The 20,148-nt window shown below is 43.2% G+C and overlaps 1 protein-coding gene across 3 annotated transcripts in view; it reads right to left on the reverse strand.

The window, feature by feature from the left end:
• Positions 1-20,148, reverse strand: part of Itgb6 (integrin subunit beta 6) — a 123,102-nt gene that overhangs the window by 34,197 nt on the left and 68,757 nt on the right. For all 3 annotated transcript variants that reach the window (XM_021156163.2, XM_029474427.1, XM_029474428.1), the window contains 3 exons: positions 19,458-19,623; positions 17,960-18,121; positions 14,740-14,835 (listed from right to left, as the gene is read on the reverse strand). In XM_021156163.2, coding sequence (XP_021011822.1) covers positions 14,740-14,835; positions 17,960-18,121; positions 19,458-19,623 — 424 coding nt within the window. The remainder of the gene's footprint in view (positions 1-14,739; positions 14,836-17,959; positions 18,122-19,457; positions 19,624-20,148) is intronic.

Consider the following 20,148-nt stretch of genomic DNA (forward strand, 5'->3'; position numbering starts at 1 on the left):
AACCCTGACTAAGACTCTCTTATTCCAGAGACCATTGAAGTGGTTCAGGAAAAGCCCAGCACTCGATTAGAACAGTCATCACTAATTGCCATAGTGACTCTAAGAAGCCAGGCCCAGGGGAAGGGAGAGAAGCAAAGGAGCCCTGAAGCCGGCCCAAGGTCATAATGCAAAGGCACCTGGTGGCCCCAGGGGCCTGTCAGAGGTATGCACCTGGGGAAACCCTAGCTCTCTCCACTTCTAGTACGGAAACAATGGGCTTCAGTTTTGGGGGTGGGGGGTGGTTTGAAACATTCTACTTAGTCCCATGTTCATGTTCAAAGTCGCTGAAATCTGAATCCTCACAAGTGTCAGCTGCTGCCACTTTGATGCTGTGCCTTAGTACTGAGGGGGCCAAGGGCAGCAGTGGCAGGTGACACTTCTCATCTTACTCCTTCCAATCACAGCATGCTGGAGAAGGCCCCTTACATTTCCCAGAGTAAGGGAGAGCTTGTGAAAACTGAGGACGGCCCTGCCTCACCGACTTACCTCTTCAAATAAACACATGTCACAAAAGGCCATGAAGCATGAGCCTGAGCTTAACAGCAAATACCTACATAGGAGCTTGGATTCCAGTGGAGTGGAGCCGGGGGATGTGTGCAAATTTGCCTGATCTTGGAAGAGACGGCTGCAGAAACCTTTGTTCTAGACAAAGAAAGGTTTGGATCCTTTTGAAAAGGAATCTCAAGGTCCTTAGCTGGGCACAGAATTGCCACTCTTGAAGGACATTTTAGTATCTCCAAGGATGAGATGCTGTGTTTTTTTGCAAGCACCGGTTCAAGTGGCTCTGCATTTGGGGTTAATTCTTGGCTAATGATGCTGATCCCACCCGCTTCCTAATGTGTAATTACCATCCTGCATGCGGTATGACATTTGGCATTTGGCTATTAGGACAAGTGCTTAATGTTAATCACACTTGCTGATTGCCACTAGAGCCAGGGTACAAAGGAAGCTGGCAGCCAGTAGCAGTAGCCAGTGATGACACTGGCAATTATATGGAGGAAAACTATTAATTAATTTTTGGAGGCTGATTTCTCCCCCAAACTATTTCAAATAATTAACTAGAAACATGACAATTTGGCTTAATGGTCTAAGACTGTGAAAACTTGTGCTTTAAATCTGTACAGCATTATGATTATTGTAAGTATGTATCAAATGCCTTTCCTTCATTAAAACCTTAAAGCGTCGTTCTAAATTGTTGTGGTTAAACGTGTTTAAAGTTAGAGAAGAGCTGCCTCTCACGCCTGCTGATGAATTACAGCCCTATGACTAAGACAGTGGTGTCAGCAACAGTGAAGGCTATAAACACGATGGCACAGGAGCTCATTAGAAATGCAGTCTCATGTGTGGCCGCAGACTCTCTATTCTCCCTCCGAGGATTATCCTAATTATAGAGCTTCTTGGATCCCCCTGCTGCACCGCCCAGGACTTCCTGGCTGTGTGCTCTTTTGGATCACCTGGGTTTTCTTATTTATTTGTTCACTCTGCTTCTGTCTCAAAAACGGATGGCTTGTTTGCTTAACAGTGCATGTTCGCACGTGGCAAGGGATCGCTCAGCCGGCAGCCATTGGACAACACCGTGTCCGAATTTATCCCCTAACACTCCAACCTTCAGAGAGCATCTCCACACTCAGTGGCACTCAGTGCCCAGCTGTCAGGCCAGTTTTAGGTATACACATTGTCTTGGCTAAGAGCAGGGGGATGTATGATTACCTGTGTCACCCGTGGACTGGCAGGGAGTGGCTTTCTCCTCTGATAGAATGACTGAGGACCTTGGTAAGCATTCTTTGCTTTGGGAGGGCTCTTGACATTTCTGCCTTGCAAGGGACAGACAGCTCCTGACAGGATGTCCATTCCTGCTCTGGTGCACTTCCTCTAGAGGGACTCTCAAGAGGTCCACTGACTTCTGCGTGGAAGTTTGGTATTAACTGTCGTCTTTCAGGCCCTCCTGATTTGTTTTTTTGCCCTGGAGGGTGGTGACTCAAGCCTAGATCTCTCCACATCCTCCTCTTGTAACATGGCTACAGTCTTGAGGACTCCTCACTACCTCCAAGCTCATTGGCCATGGTTTTCTACTGCCCACACTCTTCATGTCTCTTGTTCAATGGAGGAAATCAGGTGTCAACGTTCCACACATCCCCTGGAAGCTTGCATAAACAACTTAGGAAACTCAGTGCTTAGCAGCCACTGCTGGTTTCCGTCTGGGCTTGTGCTTGCTTGCTCCTCTCTATGCAGCCTCAGTAATGTATCACGGGTACCACGACTTTATCTTATGCACAGCACTGTTTTTATCTCGGCAACACTTATTCAGCGTTGTATCAGTAGTCTACCTCAAAATACACTTGTTAACTATAGTTTACTGAAATGCATTTACCAGGATGTTAGCTCGGATCTAATCTGCTCACAAATATTTCATCTAATCTAACAAAGATTTTTCTCACTTCTTTATCTTTACTTCTTCCTAATAGGATTCTCCCATCCTATATTTTTCTCTCTATAATGCACAAGTAGCATATACCCTCTGAAAGTAGGAAGAAGCCCAAAGCTTCCAAAGCTCACTGCCCTCAAGTGTCATACTTCCTCTAACAAGGCCACACCTCTTACTCCCCTTAAATGATGCCACCAACTAGGGACCCAGTATTCAAGTCTGTGAACCTATGGAGACATTCTCACTCAAACCACCACAGCCTTCCTGGGCTTGGGCTAAAAAAAATGTTTTAAGTAGAACACAAAACTCACTACCTATAGAAAGAGTGATGAATAAGACTTCAAAGGAAGAATTCCGTCTATAGATCTAATGCTGTCCCCATCAAAGTACAAACAAGTTATTTTGTAGATCTCAATAAACGGATGCTAAAGTCTATAAGAAGCAGCAAAAGGCCCAGAATAGCCAACTGAAATAGAGGAAGTGAACTTCAAGATTTACTATAAAGCTCCAGTCCTCAAAAAGTATGGTATCGACAAATAGATCAATTAAAAAGAACAGGAAGCCCAGAAACTGGCTAACAGAAGTAAAATCAATGGATCTTTCCCAACAAGCAAGAACATTATGAAGAAGCTAAAGTAGTCTTCTCAGCAAATGGTACTGGAACAACTGTCCACGAATCTACGCACATATGTGCACCCCATCCTTTGTAAAATCTAACTCCAAAAGGAGACTAGCCTACTTGAAAGACTGAAAAACATATCTCATGAAAGATATCACAGGAGAAATTTTAGATGGTCTTGATTTTGGGTGATGATATTTTGCTACCATACTGAAAAAACTGATCCACGAGGCAGATGAAAGATGAGCTAGGTATAAAGAAAAACAGTTATGATACGGGAAAGACAACTTAAGAGAACGAGAAGACAAGCCACAGGCTGAAGAAGAACACTTACAGAGGATACATCACATAAAGCTATTACTTCGGAGGACCTCTTAAAACTCAACAAGAAAACAATCTTATTTTCTTTTTTTTTTAATTAGGTATTTTCCTCGTTTACATTTCCAATGCTATCCCAAAAGTCCCCCATACCCTCCCCCCNACTCCCCTACCCACCCACCCCCACCCCTTGGCCCTGGCATTCCCCGTACTGGGACATATAAAGTTTGCAAGTCCAATGGGCCTCTCTTTCCAGTGATGGCCGACTAGGCCATCTTTCGATACATATGCAGCTAGAGTCAAGAGCTCCGGGGTACTGGTTAGTTCACAATGTTGTTCCACCTATAGGGTTGCAGATCCCTTTAGCTCCTTGGGTACTTTCTCTAGCTCCTCCATTGGGGGCCCTGAGATCCATCCACTAACAATCTTATTTTCAAAGGGGTTGAAGACCCCCTAGATGCCTCACCAAAGACATGCAGACAGCAAAGAAGCACCTGAAAATATACTCCATGCCAAGCCACCAGAAACATGGATTCCCTAATTCCATTGTCCCACGGTGCCTTTGCCTCAAGTATCTGACACTCTGTGCCTCCATGAAAGAACACTGTTCCTGTTAGATTAAGAGTCCATGTGTGATACATGGTGATTTTTGTCCCCATTGAGCCTACTTAAGGTCATATTTCTAGTAATGGGAGTTGGATACCTTTCTGGGGGGGGGGGCATCGTGCAGAACAGAGGGGTATATGCGTTGTTCACTGTAGCCTTACACCTTTAGTTGAATCAGGGCAGGCGGCATCTTGCCCAGGCACCAAAGTTTAGGTGGTGGAAGCAGACTGTGGCTCTAGGCCAATGCTCGCTGTCTTCTATTAGGCTGCCGTGGGAGGGATGGGTACAAATGCCAACAGCAAATGAACACGGGTGTCTCATTAGAAAGTTAAGATCTCAATGCCCTCTATGTATGCTTAGTGATTCAGATTTTAAAACACTTTCCTACCCAGTGCAGGAATGTCAAACTCGAATGCTGCGGCTCAAAAGAAACGTAGGAAGGAATGAAAAGCTGGGTGGGGCTGGATGGGGTAGTACGTAGGAAACCAGTACTCCCTTATTTATCTTGTCCTTGGTGGTAAAGCCTTGCTTCTGTGGAAAAGCATGTGATTCTTCCAGAGTTGGAGCCTGGACCTGCTGACATAAATGATTCTGGGTTCAACTGCGAAGGCTTTCTGCTTCAGGGCCTTTCATTCATTCTTGTGGGGTTTTTATTTCCCCAGTTCTCACTGTCCATTATTAGTAAATACAGGGCTCTGGGTATTATGCAAAAGTTTACCCCTAGGCTTCCCTCTGTTACCAGGACACCCAAGATTCCAAGAGGAACGTGTCATTGTTTCTGGCAAGAGGGTGGCATGACTGTCTGTCTCTGGGTTGCATGATATCTGCGTTGACTTCAGGCTTTCCATTGTCAGCATTCCTCGGGCAGGCAGGCAGACAGGCAGGCAGGCAGGATGGGAGTGTGCTAATTAAATCAGGTGCTTGATCTTGAAGTCCGTACCAGCAATGACTAGGTAGTCAGGCTTGGAACTTTTGAGCACTACCTGTCTTTCTCCCAGTCTGCCCGGAATGTAATTATCTTGTCAGCCAGGAGCAGTAGCACACACACAGCTGAGCGAGTGCTCTAGAGCAATCACTGTGATAAGGGAAAAACGAGTGGGCCACAGTGCAGACTGTTATGAGACAAACAGATGCGCACAGGCATCTGAGTGGAGGAGATTCTGAGAACAAAGGGGCTGTGTGGAGTATTTGTTACCCAGGACACTTCATGGCTCCTCTTAATGAGATTAGCCTGCTTTCAGAGATGGAGGGCACACCTTGGCTACAGAATGAACATCCAGGCTCTCTAAGCTTTAGAAAGGCCTTTCAAAATGAAAGGGGGAGATGGGTTTCAGTAACAGCCTGTGTGTTCTGCAGACCAATGGACAGGTAATAAAACTTTGAAGAATCGCTGGAAGGAAGGTTATGGAGGGGACACGAAGATAACAAACAGAGTGTGCGCAAGGACTGCTACAGAGCCGTGAGCCTCCGCACTCCAAGTGCTGCAAATGGACCACAGCATCAGCATCTCCTTGGAGCTTGTCACACATGCTGAGTTATAGACATATCGCATAGACATCTGCATCAGAGCCTGCATGTTCATAAGGTGCAGAATGGTTGGCTATGCAGAGGAAATGGAAAGATGCTGACCTCAGTGTCTGATCCAATGGTGTCAATTTAATCAGGTCAGGATGTGGCCTGAGCAATAATTTGGCTTTTAAAAGCCGCCTAGGACAGTCTGATAAGCACCAACAACTGAGAACCATATGTAAACAATAGTTCTTGACTTGGAAAATAAGGACATTATATCTTTAAGACTTGGATCTGTTAGTCCTATGAAGTGTTCAGTATTCAGCTGGCCATATGCTTGTGTGAGCATCTCTGCTTTGCTACAAAGGTGGTATATTTTGTGTGTCTGCTTTCCATGGACCTGCCTTCTCCTTCTACCTTAGGTCACTCCAAGCTGACTGACTTTTGAATGTTCTTATTCTGTTCCTTGTATATTCTGGGGATGGGTTGTTTGCTACCCCAGGGCCTTTGCATGTGCCTACTCTCAATGCCTCTCAACTTTCTGGTTGTTAGCACAACCCCTCTTGGATGGAATCTTCCCTGAAGATCCTCTTCATGGAAAACTCTCAGTCTTTCCATTTGGCTGTTCTCCATTGCTGAACACCATTCCCTTCCATTCCTTGGGCAGCACATTTAAAAGTCACTCTTTGTTATTTCTTCATTTGTCATTTTTTTTTGTCCACTTCCCTTCAGTAGACTAAGCCCACAAGGACAGAACCTGCCTTTTATTCTCTGTTCTCCCAGTGCTCCGTAAGTAAAGCACACAAACTATTAAATGAATGAATGAATGAGCAAGCTATGACCTGTCACCCATTTTTATAATAACAGGAGCCCATGAATCTTCATATAGTATGGTAGAGTTGTATGCTCATAACTCAGAAGGCTTGGATGACCTTTGACCCTTACCAATAGGCTCCCAAAGAAAATAGAGCATGGTATGGTTTGAGCCCTGATGACGCCTGCAGGCTTCTGCTTTGAACTCTTGTTCTATAATGGTTGGTGCTGTTTGGCAGGTGGAACCTGCCTAGTTGTCGAACCTCTAGGAGATGGCAGTGGCTGGGGCGGAATAAGCAGGATGACTGAAGTAAGGTCCTAGGGAGGGGTTTCTGAAGGTTGTGGGTAGCCTCTGTCATCTGCCTCCTCTTGCTTCCTGTTCTCCTGTGATGTGAACGCCATTTGCACCATGTGGAATTCCTCCAGACTTTCTTACCGTGATGGGCTGAAACCTTTGACACTGTCAGCCAGAGTAACTCTGTCCTTTTGTAACCTGTTTCCTTGGGAGCTGTCGCCATAGTGGTACAAAGGTAACCACTACGCAAGTTTTAGTTGGGTTCCACTAAACAATGAACATTTTCTAATTTAAGATATCATCAGTATTGCATGGGACATATTTTTACTAAAAAGGATTTGTTGTTTATTTGAAATTCAATTTAACTACCTATTCTGTGTCTTATGAACAAAAAATCTTTTCAATCCTATGAAATAAGTGTTCCAGCCCCTGAAATAACGAATGAAGGATGTCCAAACTATTCAAATTCAACAGCTGTTTTTTTTTTCTTTAATTTTTCTGTTTACTTTCTGACGATTCAATATGGCAGGGAGTACAAAGTATTCAACTGTTATTAGAATTAGGCCCTTTTAGTATATCTTAGGTTCTCTCTGAAAATTGGGCATGAAATTAAAATACATATTTCTCCCAAGCTTTATGTCCAGTAGGCCACCGGTTTAACTTGCTCTCTTGGGTCAATGCTCTAGTGAGTGTTGAAAAGGCAGTGCCTACTGAGTGGAAGATAATTCGTTACAGTTAGACCAGTTAGACTGCTCCATACAGTTGGCAAGTGCCCCTGTGCACTGTTGGGATTTGGCCATCACAGCAGTGACACCCAATAGCCATTACAACCGTGAGAATGCCTAGAGAAAGCAGAGAGCGGAGTAACACAGCACTCTGAGGTGCAGACTTAGGTCCACAGATAGTGGATGGAGTCCTGAGCAAAGCGACACGGTCAGAGATGTGAAAATAGATGCTAAAAATAATTACTTGGCTTTATGAATGTTAAAATTTGGTCATGGAAACAAAGAGAAAGCACATAACATGAGAACATGTGAAAAACTAAGTCTGGGGTGGGGGGAGTGACTTACCTCTATAGTTTAGGGGCTAATGGGGAGAGAGACCAAACACCATCTTATTTTTACTTTTGGTAATACCAAACACTGAACTCGGGGGCTTTGTTAACACTGGCAAGTGTTCTACCACTGAGCTACATCTAAGCTCTCTTTATTTTTTATTTTGAGGAAAGCTCTTAAAAGTTGCTGCGACTGGCCTTGAACTTGTGACCCTCCTACTTTAGCTTCTAACTCAGCTGGGAACACAGACCTGTGCCACCAGGTGTGGCTCAGTTTGTTTTTATTTTACAGCCGAAATCCTATAAATATAAAAACCATCGGCTTAGAATATTGTAGAGTAACCTTGATTTCGAGCTAATGTTATTCTTGTTAATAAAAGTGATTGATGTATAACTTCATACAGTTTAATTCTTATGCTTTTCTAAGACTATAAACATATAAACTCATTAAAAAAAATGGGAACATACTTAATATGTACAGTATGGTAGCAATTATGTTAAAATATGCAAATACATTCAAAGAAAAAGGAAGAAAGGCTTATTCTAAAATGTCAACCGTGGTTAGCTCTGTCTGAGGCGTTGCTTTATGAGTGACTTTTTTTTCCTCCTGCTTTTCTGCATCTCATTCCCTCCCTCTCTTTTGTGCAAATGCTGCATCAAGTTTGTAACTAAAAAGAGAGAAGGTTTGGTTTGGTTTGGTTTGGTTTGGTTGTTTGGTTTGGTTTGGTTTGGTTTGGTTTGGTTTGGTTTGGTTTGGTTTGGTGTGGTGTGGTTTGGTTTGGTTTGGTTTGGTTTGGTTTGGTTTGGTTTGGTGTGGTTTGGTTTGGTTTGGTTTGGTTTGGTTTGGTTTGGTTTGGTGTGNTTTGGTTTGGTTTGGTTTGGTGTGGTTTGGTTTGGTTTGGTTTGGTTTGGTTTGGTTTGGTTTGGTGTGGTGTGGTTTGGTTTGGTTTGGTTTGGTTTGGTTGTTTGGTTTGGTTTGGTTTGGTTTGGTTTGGTTTGGCTTTTCCTAGCTTCCATCCTTCATTGCTGGTAAGACAGTATGAAATACAAAGTAACTTGCCCAAACTATAAAGGTACCTTTGAAGATGCCATTTCCTTGGGACTCAGAGGCCTCACTTAAAGATGTGTGGATCCATGATGTAAGCGCAGGGAAGGGCACAGCGACATCACCCACAGGGCTGCACAGTTGCACGTGACTGAGTGCCCTCAGTTACAGAAAGATGTGGATGGAGTCACCTGACACCACAGATATCTCCCTGGATCGAACACAGACCGCTGAGCATGGCATGGCCAATATGCTTAAGGCCACAAAACTATGCACTGAAAAATGAATTAAAATAAAGTATATATCATACATGCTTTTTACTGCAATATGAAAATATAAGGAAAATATCTCCCTGCCCCCCTCAAGCCGTTAGAATTCCTCCTTTCCCAGAATCAATCACTGACTGCTAAATCCTGTAGGTCATTGAGCTCAGTTCTTCAATCAAGCGAGAGGAAGATGGGCGAAATTAAATCTGCACAGTGAAATGTGCTGGCATGTCATTAACACAGAATCAGTTATGGATGCGCTTATATTTTAATAGCGTAAAAACAAGTGTAAGAATGATGAACACAACATTCAGGATCCTGGCTGCCTCACAGAGAGGAAGGCGGAGAACAGACAGGAGGTTAGTCAGTGGGCACATGAGATGCTTTCCTTCTTCAGAGGGAGCCACTATGATGGCATTATTAGATTGGGGGTAACTTAGCGGTGGCCATGCCACTCTAAGCATACCCTGCTTTTCTGTATGCTTAAATTATGTCAACTTAATAAATCCATAGCCTTCGTAGAGTCCTGTCCTCATTTTATCTCTCTCATTGGAACCAGAGATAATGAGAATGCTAGATGGGAAAATGGGTTTAGATGGCAACCCAGTGACTTGGCTAGGTGGCTTCTTTCCATCACAGGGAAGAATCACTGGGCTCATTTCAAGTCTGTAGAGTCTTAACTTGCTTCATTCATCTAAACTAATGGCAACACTAAAGGACCTTAGGTCAAAGACTGCCTGGCCTTGAAGACTGTCATTTAGAGAGTTCCTCTCCTGGTTCCCGGGTCAGACAGCTCTGCTTCACCCTCAGGCTCTGGGCCTTTACAGGGTTGTTTAAAGCTGTCGGTGAAAGGCTCTTGGCTGGTGGCCTATTAGTGCTCAGGAGTTGCTGTGCTTTGCTGCTACCACAGCTTGGGTGTGGGTCAACTGTGACTTTTCCCAGTGGTTGTGGCTACAGACTCTGGTTATCTGGGTCAAAATTCTGCCCCATACAAGTTGCTTGGCTAATCTGTGGTGATATGTGGAGATTCAGTGATAAAGCGAGTGTAAAACTCTCAATCTCCAGGTGGCCACTCATTGTTCTCTTCATCATCATGGTCATTGCTCTATGCCATCCCCAGGCCTCAGCTTTCTCCCCCACCAGGGACAAGGCAAGGTGTGCTACTGTTGGCATCAAAACCAGTTTTATGGTTGCCAACTAATCTGCTACCTCTTCTAACAAAGATAATGAATAGATAACAAAACAAACACTGATTAGCAAAAGTCTGTCAAAGAACGTCGTCCCCCTCCTCCTGGTCTCTACAGTGCTCTCATCTTATTTTTGTGGGTTCATAACTGACTTACAAGTCTGTTAGTAATGCTTGAGACCTCTTAGGCAGACATCGTACCTTTTTCTTGTGGTCACACTCTGGCTGGTCTTCTAGGAGGTGCTCAAGAGACAGCTGATGACTGAAAGAGTGGGTGGCAGACTATGTAGTCAGCGGTATCATTGCCCAATGATACCCTAGACATCCTAGGTGTTACTCTAGTGTTCAAACATTCAGCCTGTGTAGTGACGAGATCTCCTATTTGTATATGAGAGGACCCAGTAAGGGAATCTCATGAAGGCTCTATTTCAAACTCATGTTTTTCGGCTCTCTTATGTTTGGAGTATAAGCCTTTGGATCCTTTAAGAGAAAAGTCCCTGTGTGTTAGCCTAATTCAGTAGGTGCCTACGAATCTGAGGACACGAGTTTTATTTCCAAATCCTCTCTTTCTGAGGGATATTCCAGTTAATGAGGAAAGTGTAGGCAGCTGGCTCTCCTCAGGCTTTGGTCCTAGATACCATCAATTAAGGAGAAATCAAACATCTTCCCTATTACACTCGAATCAAGAGCAATTTATTAACTCCATGGTGATGTCACATAATCACAAAATTGCCTTTTCTCCCCGATGATTTTATGTGCATTAAAATCCCAAGTTTGGAATATCCAATTATAGCCTGAGACTGAGAGGATGGGGAATAGCTTCTTAAGATCAGCCAGACTTGCTATCTGTGTGGAGATCATCCGAATTCTTGGCCAGTTCCAGGGCTGGTCACTGACTGCTTAAAATGGAGGTCATCTGGGCCTAGTCTTTTTAGTTTACAAATACTGAGGGCAGAGAGATCAAGGGATTGCTATTGAACTGGAATTGTTTTGATCTTTTCCAACAAGAACATTAGAAAACAAAACTACAATTGAACGAATTAACGGACAGCAAGGAGGTCCCATTTTTATTTTATCTCCCTCCAGCTCTCCATGCCTCCGACCCTCCCTTGCTACAGTGACTAGCTCAAAGAACAGTCAAAGGAAGAAAGGGAAAAAGAAAACCGGGGTTATTGATTTCTGAAACATGGACACTTATGGACAGGACGTGATTATCCTGAGCCATGCAAGAACACACGGCTTGCAACATGTCTCGGCAGCTCTTCAGACTTGCTATTTGATCAAATGTGTGCCAGTGGATAATTGCTCAGGGGGTCTCTGTGCTATGGCCCAGTGAGAAGGGAGGCTGCAGAGCTTCTCCAGCAGGTCTGTCCTGAGACAGATGGGATGGCTCAGCTTTCCTCTCTGGTGCCATCTGGGTCCAGGATGGAAAGTAAGGGGACACCTTAGGCTTCAGTGCATCCTAGCAATGGTCAGGAGCCCACACCTGCTCAGTGTGCCCAGGCTTCCTCAACCCTGACAAGCATTTGTCACACTAAGCCCCAAGTCCCCCTTTTTATTGCATTTTTATATTCATTTAACAACTTCATTGAGACTTGGCCTAAACAGAACGACACATAAGACACCATTCTCTTCAAAGATCTAGCAGCTGAGAGCTTCCTGTCTCTAAGAGAAGGGGTCTCTGAAGATGTAAGGACCTGTCTGTACTTCTGTGCTCAAGCTTTAGACATGTCATTCTGTCCTAGCAACCACAGGCCATCAATGAGGGAGGGTGTAGACTGTGGCGGAACTGGAGATGCCTGCTGTAGATGGACTCATTGCCTCAGGCTCCCACCATAAACAGGAGCTCTTGGAACTGGCATTGCTGCTAGCCCTTCACGCCTCTACCCTCCCAGCTAGCTGCAGACATTTTGAAAATATATAGATATCGTAAAGCCTTGCAAATAACATGCAGCAATTAATAACATGATTTGACGGTATAGTAAAAATATTGATCTATAACAATCGTTTCTCACTAAGAAGGAAAGACCCTTCAACTTAGACACTTAGACTTTAAGCCTGATACTGTCTTAATGTAAACTAAGAGGGAACATCCAAAACCAACAGTCTGAAGTATAAACTTTTTTTTTTTTTTTAGCTTGGGTAATCGAATCTTGATTTTTAAATAGCATTTAGTCCTTGGATATAATATACTACCTAGTGCTCAGCCAATTATCCATCATTATCTCTTGGACTCTGTAATTGGACGAACAAGAAACTATTTATAATAATAAGTTTGTTCCTAATTGCCTGCTTGCTGGAGTCTGGGCTGTACACGCAGTCATACAGAACTGAAAGGAAAGTGCTTACTGAATCCCTCCCTTTGTTTGCTTGGCGCCTTCCAACAGTGCGCCCACAGCAGCCCTCCATACCTGCACAGTCCAGAGCATCCTACCCAGCTCACTGAAACAACAGCCATTCTTCCTGACGTCCATGACTGGGCAACATAAATCTTTCCTCCTCTAAGACAGAGCCACCATTGAACCTCACCCATCCCCTGCAGGCTGTGCAGGCACAGAGCTATCTTTACTGCATAACTCAAGCAAATTATGTACCTTCTGGAATTTCCATTAGATCTCACCACTTGGCTCCTTAATTTATCCCATTGCTGGCTTTATTTTTCAGTAATTCTTTGGTCCTTATGGTCTTTATTTCATAAGCACGCCTCCATATTGTGTAGCCCCAGCCTCTAACACACATAATGCATGTTCTAAGAGGTTTAAATTGAAAAGCAACACAGGTCATTATTGGCCTATTTTCTGTTTTCATTATCAATAAAACAATAGATCAGCATTTGCATGCTATGTGGGACCTTCAGGTCAGAACGTGTGCTGTCATTATCTTCAAACCAAGTTGCCTCCTGGCCCTCTAATACAGATGGCACGATGAACCATCAGAAGGAAAATGGAACAGTGAGACCCAGTCATAGAGTGGGCTGCTGACCTGGGCTGCTGAGTTGTGGCTCCCTGAAAATGTCCCTTTGAATGTAGTGGCGCCCGGATGGCAGAGATCACAGATCATGACAGAACATAAATTCTTCTCCTAATGAGATTAGTAGGCAGACAAAACAAATGTCCTGCTGTTATATTAGAGGCAGCTATAATCTGGTGTTTTCCTTGGAAATGATCATTTCTTCTGCAGCCGGGGACCCATGTGCAACTAACTTGAATGCAACAGATTCCATTTAGCCACACAGTTATTTTTCATCCCCCTCTGTCTTCTTAATGGCAGACTGGGGGAGGCGTCTAAATGTTGGGAGTCTTAAAGACTATTGCCAATGTGAATAATGGGAGTCTATGTTCATGGTCATCCATCGTGGTCCCCAGACTCCCTTTTGCAGGCAAGTTCTGTGCAGCTCCCCCTCCAGGTTCTAAGCCACAGTCCTGCTGGGGAGGAAGTGTTGTGACCCACTAGGTCCTCTCACGTTAGCCTTGGGGATTAGAGGCAAGATAGACTCACTATTGTACTGAAGGTACTTAGTAATTTAGCTTTACTGCAACTCTACTACTTAAAACCAGTGGAAACCAGTATCACATACTAAGGAGACGTAAGAAAAAAAAAAAAAAAAGCCCAGATCAGGTGAATGGAGAAACAAAAGCGCTGAGGATGGAGCTTGATTATAATGGACTTCTGAGTGTACAGAGAAGGCACCCTCACCTGGCACAACAATACCCTCCTCATTAAAAATGCAAGATAGCATCTCCTCCTGGATCCTTCCCATAGAACTTGATGCAAGTTCATGGGCTGTGCCAATTGGACAAGTGAGTGCATTTCATAAAAGCCTTCTGGGAAATAATTGGACTTTGCCCTGCAAAGTCACCAAGCATATTAAAAGGTCCTTTCGGAAGGAATGGGGAATCAGAGTCTGAATTTAGGCGGATCTGACACTTTTACATAGAAAGGATCATCTGCGTTTTCTGAAGTTGGGGCCTTTCTACAAAGCTACATACAAGGCATCTCTGTTATCCTCGCCCACAGTTATCTCAGCTCGCAGCATTTGACATCTTGTTGCTCTTAGGTTGTAAATGGACCACAGAAATCTTAGATTTGCATAGGTGTTTTACATTGTCAATGGCAGACTGTAAGCATCTTTAACCTATTGAAAGACTCTCCTTCCCATACTGATGCTTCCTTCCAAATACCCAAAGTACAGACACAATTACATTGGTGTGTGTGTGTGTGTGTGTGTGTGTGTGATTATATTTTGGCCCAAATTAATAATTGTTTTTCTTTTAACTTTCCATCTCTCAAAGGCCTGGAGTTGCACCTCTGGCTTGAGACTTTCTATGTTTGCAAACATTCAGTCACTGCCCTCAAACAGTGGTTCTGTTGCCTGTTAACCCCTTGCCAAACAAAATGCCTGTTTTAATGCCAGTGGATGACCCCCAGTCCATGCATCTGCACTCTCCCATTTACCCTTTCATTTCCAACTCTTTCTCATTGTTGTTACGGGTGTGCCCACATTCCACTGGTCTTCATGGCGCACAATGTCCTTGAAGGAGTCTCTCAGATCGTACTTGCTTACCTCATACAGATGGACTTGTTCTTGGGTGACTGCAAAGATCAGTAGCACGTTGTTTTGTACCAGTTTATCAATGAGTTGGCCGATAGTTGGATATTCCTAAAATCGATACATAGATTAAAAATAGCATCCTAACAAAAGAAGGTAAAAATTTGAAAACGTTCCTTTCACAGTTGAGAGAGTCGATATTCACAGGAGTTTTAGCTGTTGTTTTCAGAAAACACACATTACTGGTGTTATTCACTTATCTCAGGAATGGTCCCAAGTCTTGTAAGTTCAGGGAAGTCCTAAGAGCAAGCAGACTGGCAGTATGCCACACCAGGCCATCTTACTCCTAAGCAGGCCCCTTGGAATTTATCTCAAGACTTCTACTGTGCCATATTATCTTCCCCAAGTGCCACTCAGTAGCAGGTAGGAATGTAAGGCCAGAAGGCGGGGTGGGTTGACTATGATATACACGACTGAGGTGGCTCTTGTAAGTCTTAGGAATTGGACAAGGTGATGTGGAGCTTGAGGGCAGGATGGAGTGCTGATAAATAACACACTATAATTCCACAGCTGTCTGATCTGAGACAGCCCTACGCCAGTTCCCGGGGTTGGTTTTATTGCCTTTGCAATGTCATAAATTGGTGCTATGAGATCCTATAAACTTTTTTTTTTGTTTTTTGTTTTTTGTTTTTAAACACAGCATGACTGAAAACAATTTGTCCTTCTGCCACAGACACAATCACTCCCAAGAAATGTGAATAATCTTTTTAAAAAGAAGTTATTAATTATCAAGTTTACAGATGAGTCTATTTTTTGAGTATAGAAAACATGAAACACGCTTGCCTCCCCTAGGATACCAAAAGTGGGTAGTGCACAAAGAGGAGGGGCAGAGGAAGGAGGAGCCCATGGCCGATTAAAGTGCTAGGCATGTGGGCATGACTGTAGTCTGTCAACGGAGCGAAACATTGACAGAGACGCCTTCTGTTCACTGATGCAGGCTGCTGTTACATTCTCAGGACTGCTAGAGTATTCTTGTTTGAGACTATCATTAGGTACAAGGTTCAAGTGGAGCAAAAGGTGTTCCTCTTTCTATATTACCCAGGGAACTTCCCAACTGTGACTCAGGCTATGAATGCTGGTTTTTTTAATTGCATTTAGATTTTTATTTTTCTAATGATTTATTTATTTATTTATTTATTTATTTATTTATTTATTTATTTATTTATTTATTTATATGTCTGTATGAGAGTGTTGGATCCTCTGGAGTTACAGTCAGTCAGAAACTGCTAGGAATTGAACCCACATCCTTGGGAAGAACAGCCAGTGCTCTTAACTTCCGAGCCATCTCTCCAGCCCCGACATGACCAGATAATGGAATTTTTCCTTAGTCTGACATATTCAGTGCCATTTGCTTTTCAATTGTCCAAACTTTAAGCATCCTTCACTCTAAAGCCCAAGGCCCTCCAGTGCTTATACTACTTCCATAGGTGCACACCTGTATACAGCTTCATGTGGAACCAGGGTCATACCACACAGTCCACACAGGATGCTGTTTTATGTTTGGGTGAGATCTCTTACTTTAGTTCTCACAATTCTATTGAAAACGCAAGGCCAGAAGCAGCTGGTGTTTGATGGTCCCGGGAATCTGGCTTGGCTTTCAGCACATGGAAGAATTTACAGGACTCAGAGGGGTTGAAATGGCTCACGGTTTCTGTGCTTATGCAGAAATCTACTCCGAATACTGAGACAAACATTTATTAAATGAGAACGACATATGAGGTAGCGGGTGTTGTTTGGTTCTATGATCTTTTTGTTCCAAGATCTCTACTATGGGGTATAGTTAATGGCAAAGGGAGCCTTTCCTGGAAACTTGTTGACTAAAAGATAAACCATGGCAATAATCATTATGATTCTCACTATTGCCGATAAGAGACCATGAATGTTCAGGGTCTAAAACTACTCAAAGATAAAGGTGAAATCTAAGTTGAAGTACAGAATTAGGTCAAAGAATGACCTAAATTTGTGAACTAGTAAAGTCTGTATAGGATAGCCTTTTTTTCTTTTTAATTGACATTGGAACTCTAGATTTCCCCCCTCTTCTTCCTGTGCATACTTCTATAAATCACCATTTGAAGAGCCATGTTATTTCTTGTGTTAAATATACATAATATGACTTTCCAAGGCTGGCGCTTTTTTTAAAAAAAAGATTTATTTATTTATTTTATGTATATAAGTACATTGTAGCTGTCTTTAGACACACCAGAAAAGGGTGTCAGATCTTATTACAGATGGTTGTGAGCCACCATGGAGTTGCTGGGAATTGAACTCAGAACCACTGGAAGAGTAGTCAGTGCTCTTAACCACTGAGCCATCTCTCCAACCCAGGCTGATGCTTTTGTTGGTACCCACTGAACTGTCAGGAAACAAAGATACGAATCTAGGCTGTGAGGAAAGTGCCATGAGAGCAGTGAGCACATTTCCATACAGAGATGGGCACGAAGACATCCATAAATAAAGGCGAAACGAGAAGTGACTGCTTTGGGATCTAGTGGAGGTCAGTGGGGGCTCTCTGGGTTTGAAAGCGCAATTTAGTTTCTTGAGTACAGGGAGTAACCTTTCCAAGCACAGCAGCCTCATGGTCTATTAATAGAAACAACAGTTGGACAGAGAGACCGGTTAAAGATCAGATGAGACCACTTGAGGCAAAGACCTCTGAAATTTTTACTTTGTTTGACAACAGTCAAGTTTTTCTTTTTTAAAAATGTTACCAGCATTTTTCAACCACAGAAAATAAGCTATGCGTTACTAAGCACCAACCAAGGAGGACTTGATTAACTGTTCCAAAGAGAGCACGGTGGTTGTGGCACGACTGAGGATGGCGATGCTCAAAACTCCCTCAGTGGTACTGTGCTGACCTGGACCGGGGTTGAGAATAGAGAGCTCCCTGCACTGCTTTCTGTTGGCCTCGGGGTCTCTGAGAAGCTAGGAGGATCTGGGCTCACCTGTGCCATAGCAGATTTAGACTCTCAACATATGCCCACCTAGTGGAGGTCACCTGGCTTCTATGGGGAACTGTGATGCAGGTGAGATGAAAGAAAGCAATTTCTAGCTCCCAAAGCAGAAAATAATACACGATTTTCATTAAGCAGGAGTCATTTCATACGGCTTCATAGCAGTTGCCACCGCGTGGGCCAACTTCTGGCTCAGAAAGCTAAAGACACTGAAGGTTACATACCAAGACAGTTGACATGGCATATTCATTCCTGTGGTCCAAGTGACAGAGCCCATCATTGGGAATGACAATGCCTGCCAGCTTGCTGTCCATTCCAAAATGAGAATCGGCATCACTCACAAAAACCAGGAGGTGGAGCGAGTCGTTGCGCCAGCCAATCTTTTCCTAGGGTGAGAGGAAAGCCATGGGGTACATGGAGATGGGCGGGCCTGAGCTAAGGAGTGTGAAGCTTCTCCCGTTTGGATCCTGAGAGCAGTGCCTGGAGAGCCCATTCTAGCCTTTCTATTCACAGAGAATGAATAGTTTATTAGAGACATGAAATCCCATAGCATTTGCTTTTTTCTGGACAACTTTCAGATTTTCTTTTTGCATCACAAAAAGTTGTTCCAGTACAAGTGGTGGTTTGCCTCGACTTCTAGCTATGGATCTTAATTGCTCAGCTCTCACTTCATGAGGGGGGAAAAAATAAGAAGAGGTAGTGAGGAAGGTCACAGCCATTGCAAATTCAAGCTAAATGCAATGCAAATTGGTTATAAAGTAAGTCTGTTTCATTAAAGTGTCACCCAGCATTTAGGCACGTATTTCTAACCATGTCACCTAAAAATTATAAACCTAACACAAGTACAAGAGCTGCTGATTGAAATGGCCCCAGGGTCCTGCCTACTGAGATTGCCACAGTCTGTGTGTTTAGCATCAATCTCCCAGAACTAATATAAGTCTAGGAAGCCTTTGAGCAAAAAGTCATCTTGGCTGTGTGGCCTACCTATCCCTTTCCTTCCTGCTTTGACTCCCTGACCCTTCTGCTTTCTTGGAGCCTTAGTCCTGCCTGTCTCCCTGCATGTCCCATGAAGGACTGATGTCTAGATGGACAGTCATTCTCCTAAGTACTCCTCTAACAGTGAAGGAAGAGCTGAGTCCTGACAGTGCTGTAGAGACCGTGTAACCTATGATCCTCATTTTATTAGTTCAAAACAATAGATTCTTATCTTGAGCTGTATAATCGAACTCTGCCTCTAAAAGCCAAGCTACCTCATTGGTAGAGTTGCTATACTGTTTGCCTATCATGTGAAAGGCCCCACACCAAAAAAAAAAAAAAGGAAAAAAAAAAAAAAAAACCAAATTATGTAACTATGTGTTGTATACTAATTTTAAATTTGTTTATTAATGTTCTGTCTTTAATTTTTCCTACTATAGTTAATTGAAAAACAACCAATCTGATATTTGAGCCAAAATTTTCTTATACTAGAAGACTTTTATTAGAATATTCAAATATCAGATATATGAAACAATTCCCCACTTCAACATGATAAAATTATTTAATAGACATTTTATCTTTTAAGAAAAGGAGCAAATGTAGAAATATGGTAATCAAAGGAAAGTCAATTGGCTAAGCTTTCCAGAGCAGATTTATTAATAAAAGCAGAAATTTATGTTAATAGGATGGATCACTGACACCCCCCCCATCTCCTCACCCCCAAGCCCCTCATCCCCCCCCCCATACCTTACACACAGCAGCCTGCATGATTGCATCAAATCCACCTTCAGGTGTGTCAATATTAGCAGAGATCTTCTGTTTCCTCACGATTTCATTGAATCTCTCAGCATCATCAGTCAATGGCAAAATGTGCTTGAATCCAAATGTAGGTAAGCAGAAATAGGGGATACTACTACAAAAGGAATATAGAAAAAAATCAACTGTGGTCCAGGACAGTTAGTAGGTCTGATAGTTTAGGAATGTTTCCTTAAATAATGACTGATTTTTCGAAACAGCTTCACTCTGTGACTTGGCCACAATCTTTCAGTTAAGGTTGCCATCTTCTCTGTGTTGATCATTAACTAACATCTATTTGAAGCTGCTGTGTATTGCCATGCACTGGCTCGGACTGGGGTGGCAGGTAATCCAGTCTCTAGACCTCATTCCATGGCGTGTAATCAGTTCTTACAATTGCCTATCAACCCAGCCAATAGCTACTTGATAAGTTACATTTACCTGATAACAGCTGCATTGTGTTGCTTTGTACTCGAGTATCTTGACTTGTTTTTAAGCATGAGTCATTATGTAACAGTGGAGAGAGGAACATGTCTCCTTCCTCCTCTGCTCCCAACCTCTGGTGGAATCACCATGCCTGACATTAAGCTGTACTACAGATCAATTGTGATAAAAACTGATGGTACTGGTACAGTGACAGACA

This window comes from Mus caroli, chromosome 2, assembly GCF_900094665.2.
Source record: "Mus caroli chromosome 2, CAROLI_EIJ_v1.1, whole genome shotgun sequence".
In the NCBI taxonomy this organism is placed as follows: Eukaryota; Metazoa; Chordata; class Mammalia; order Rodentia; family Muridae; genus Mus; species Mus caroli.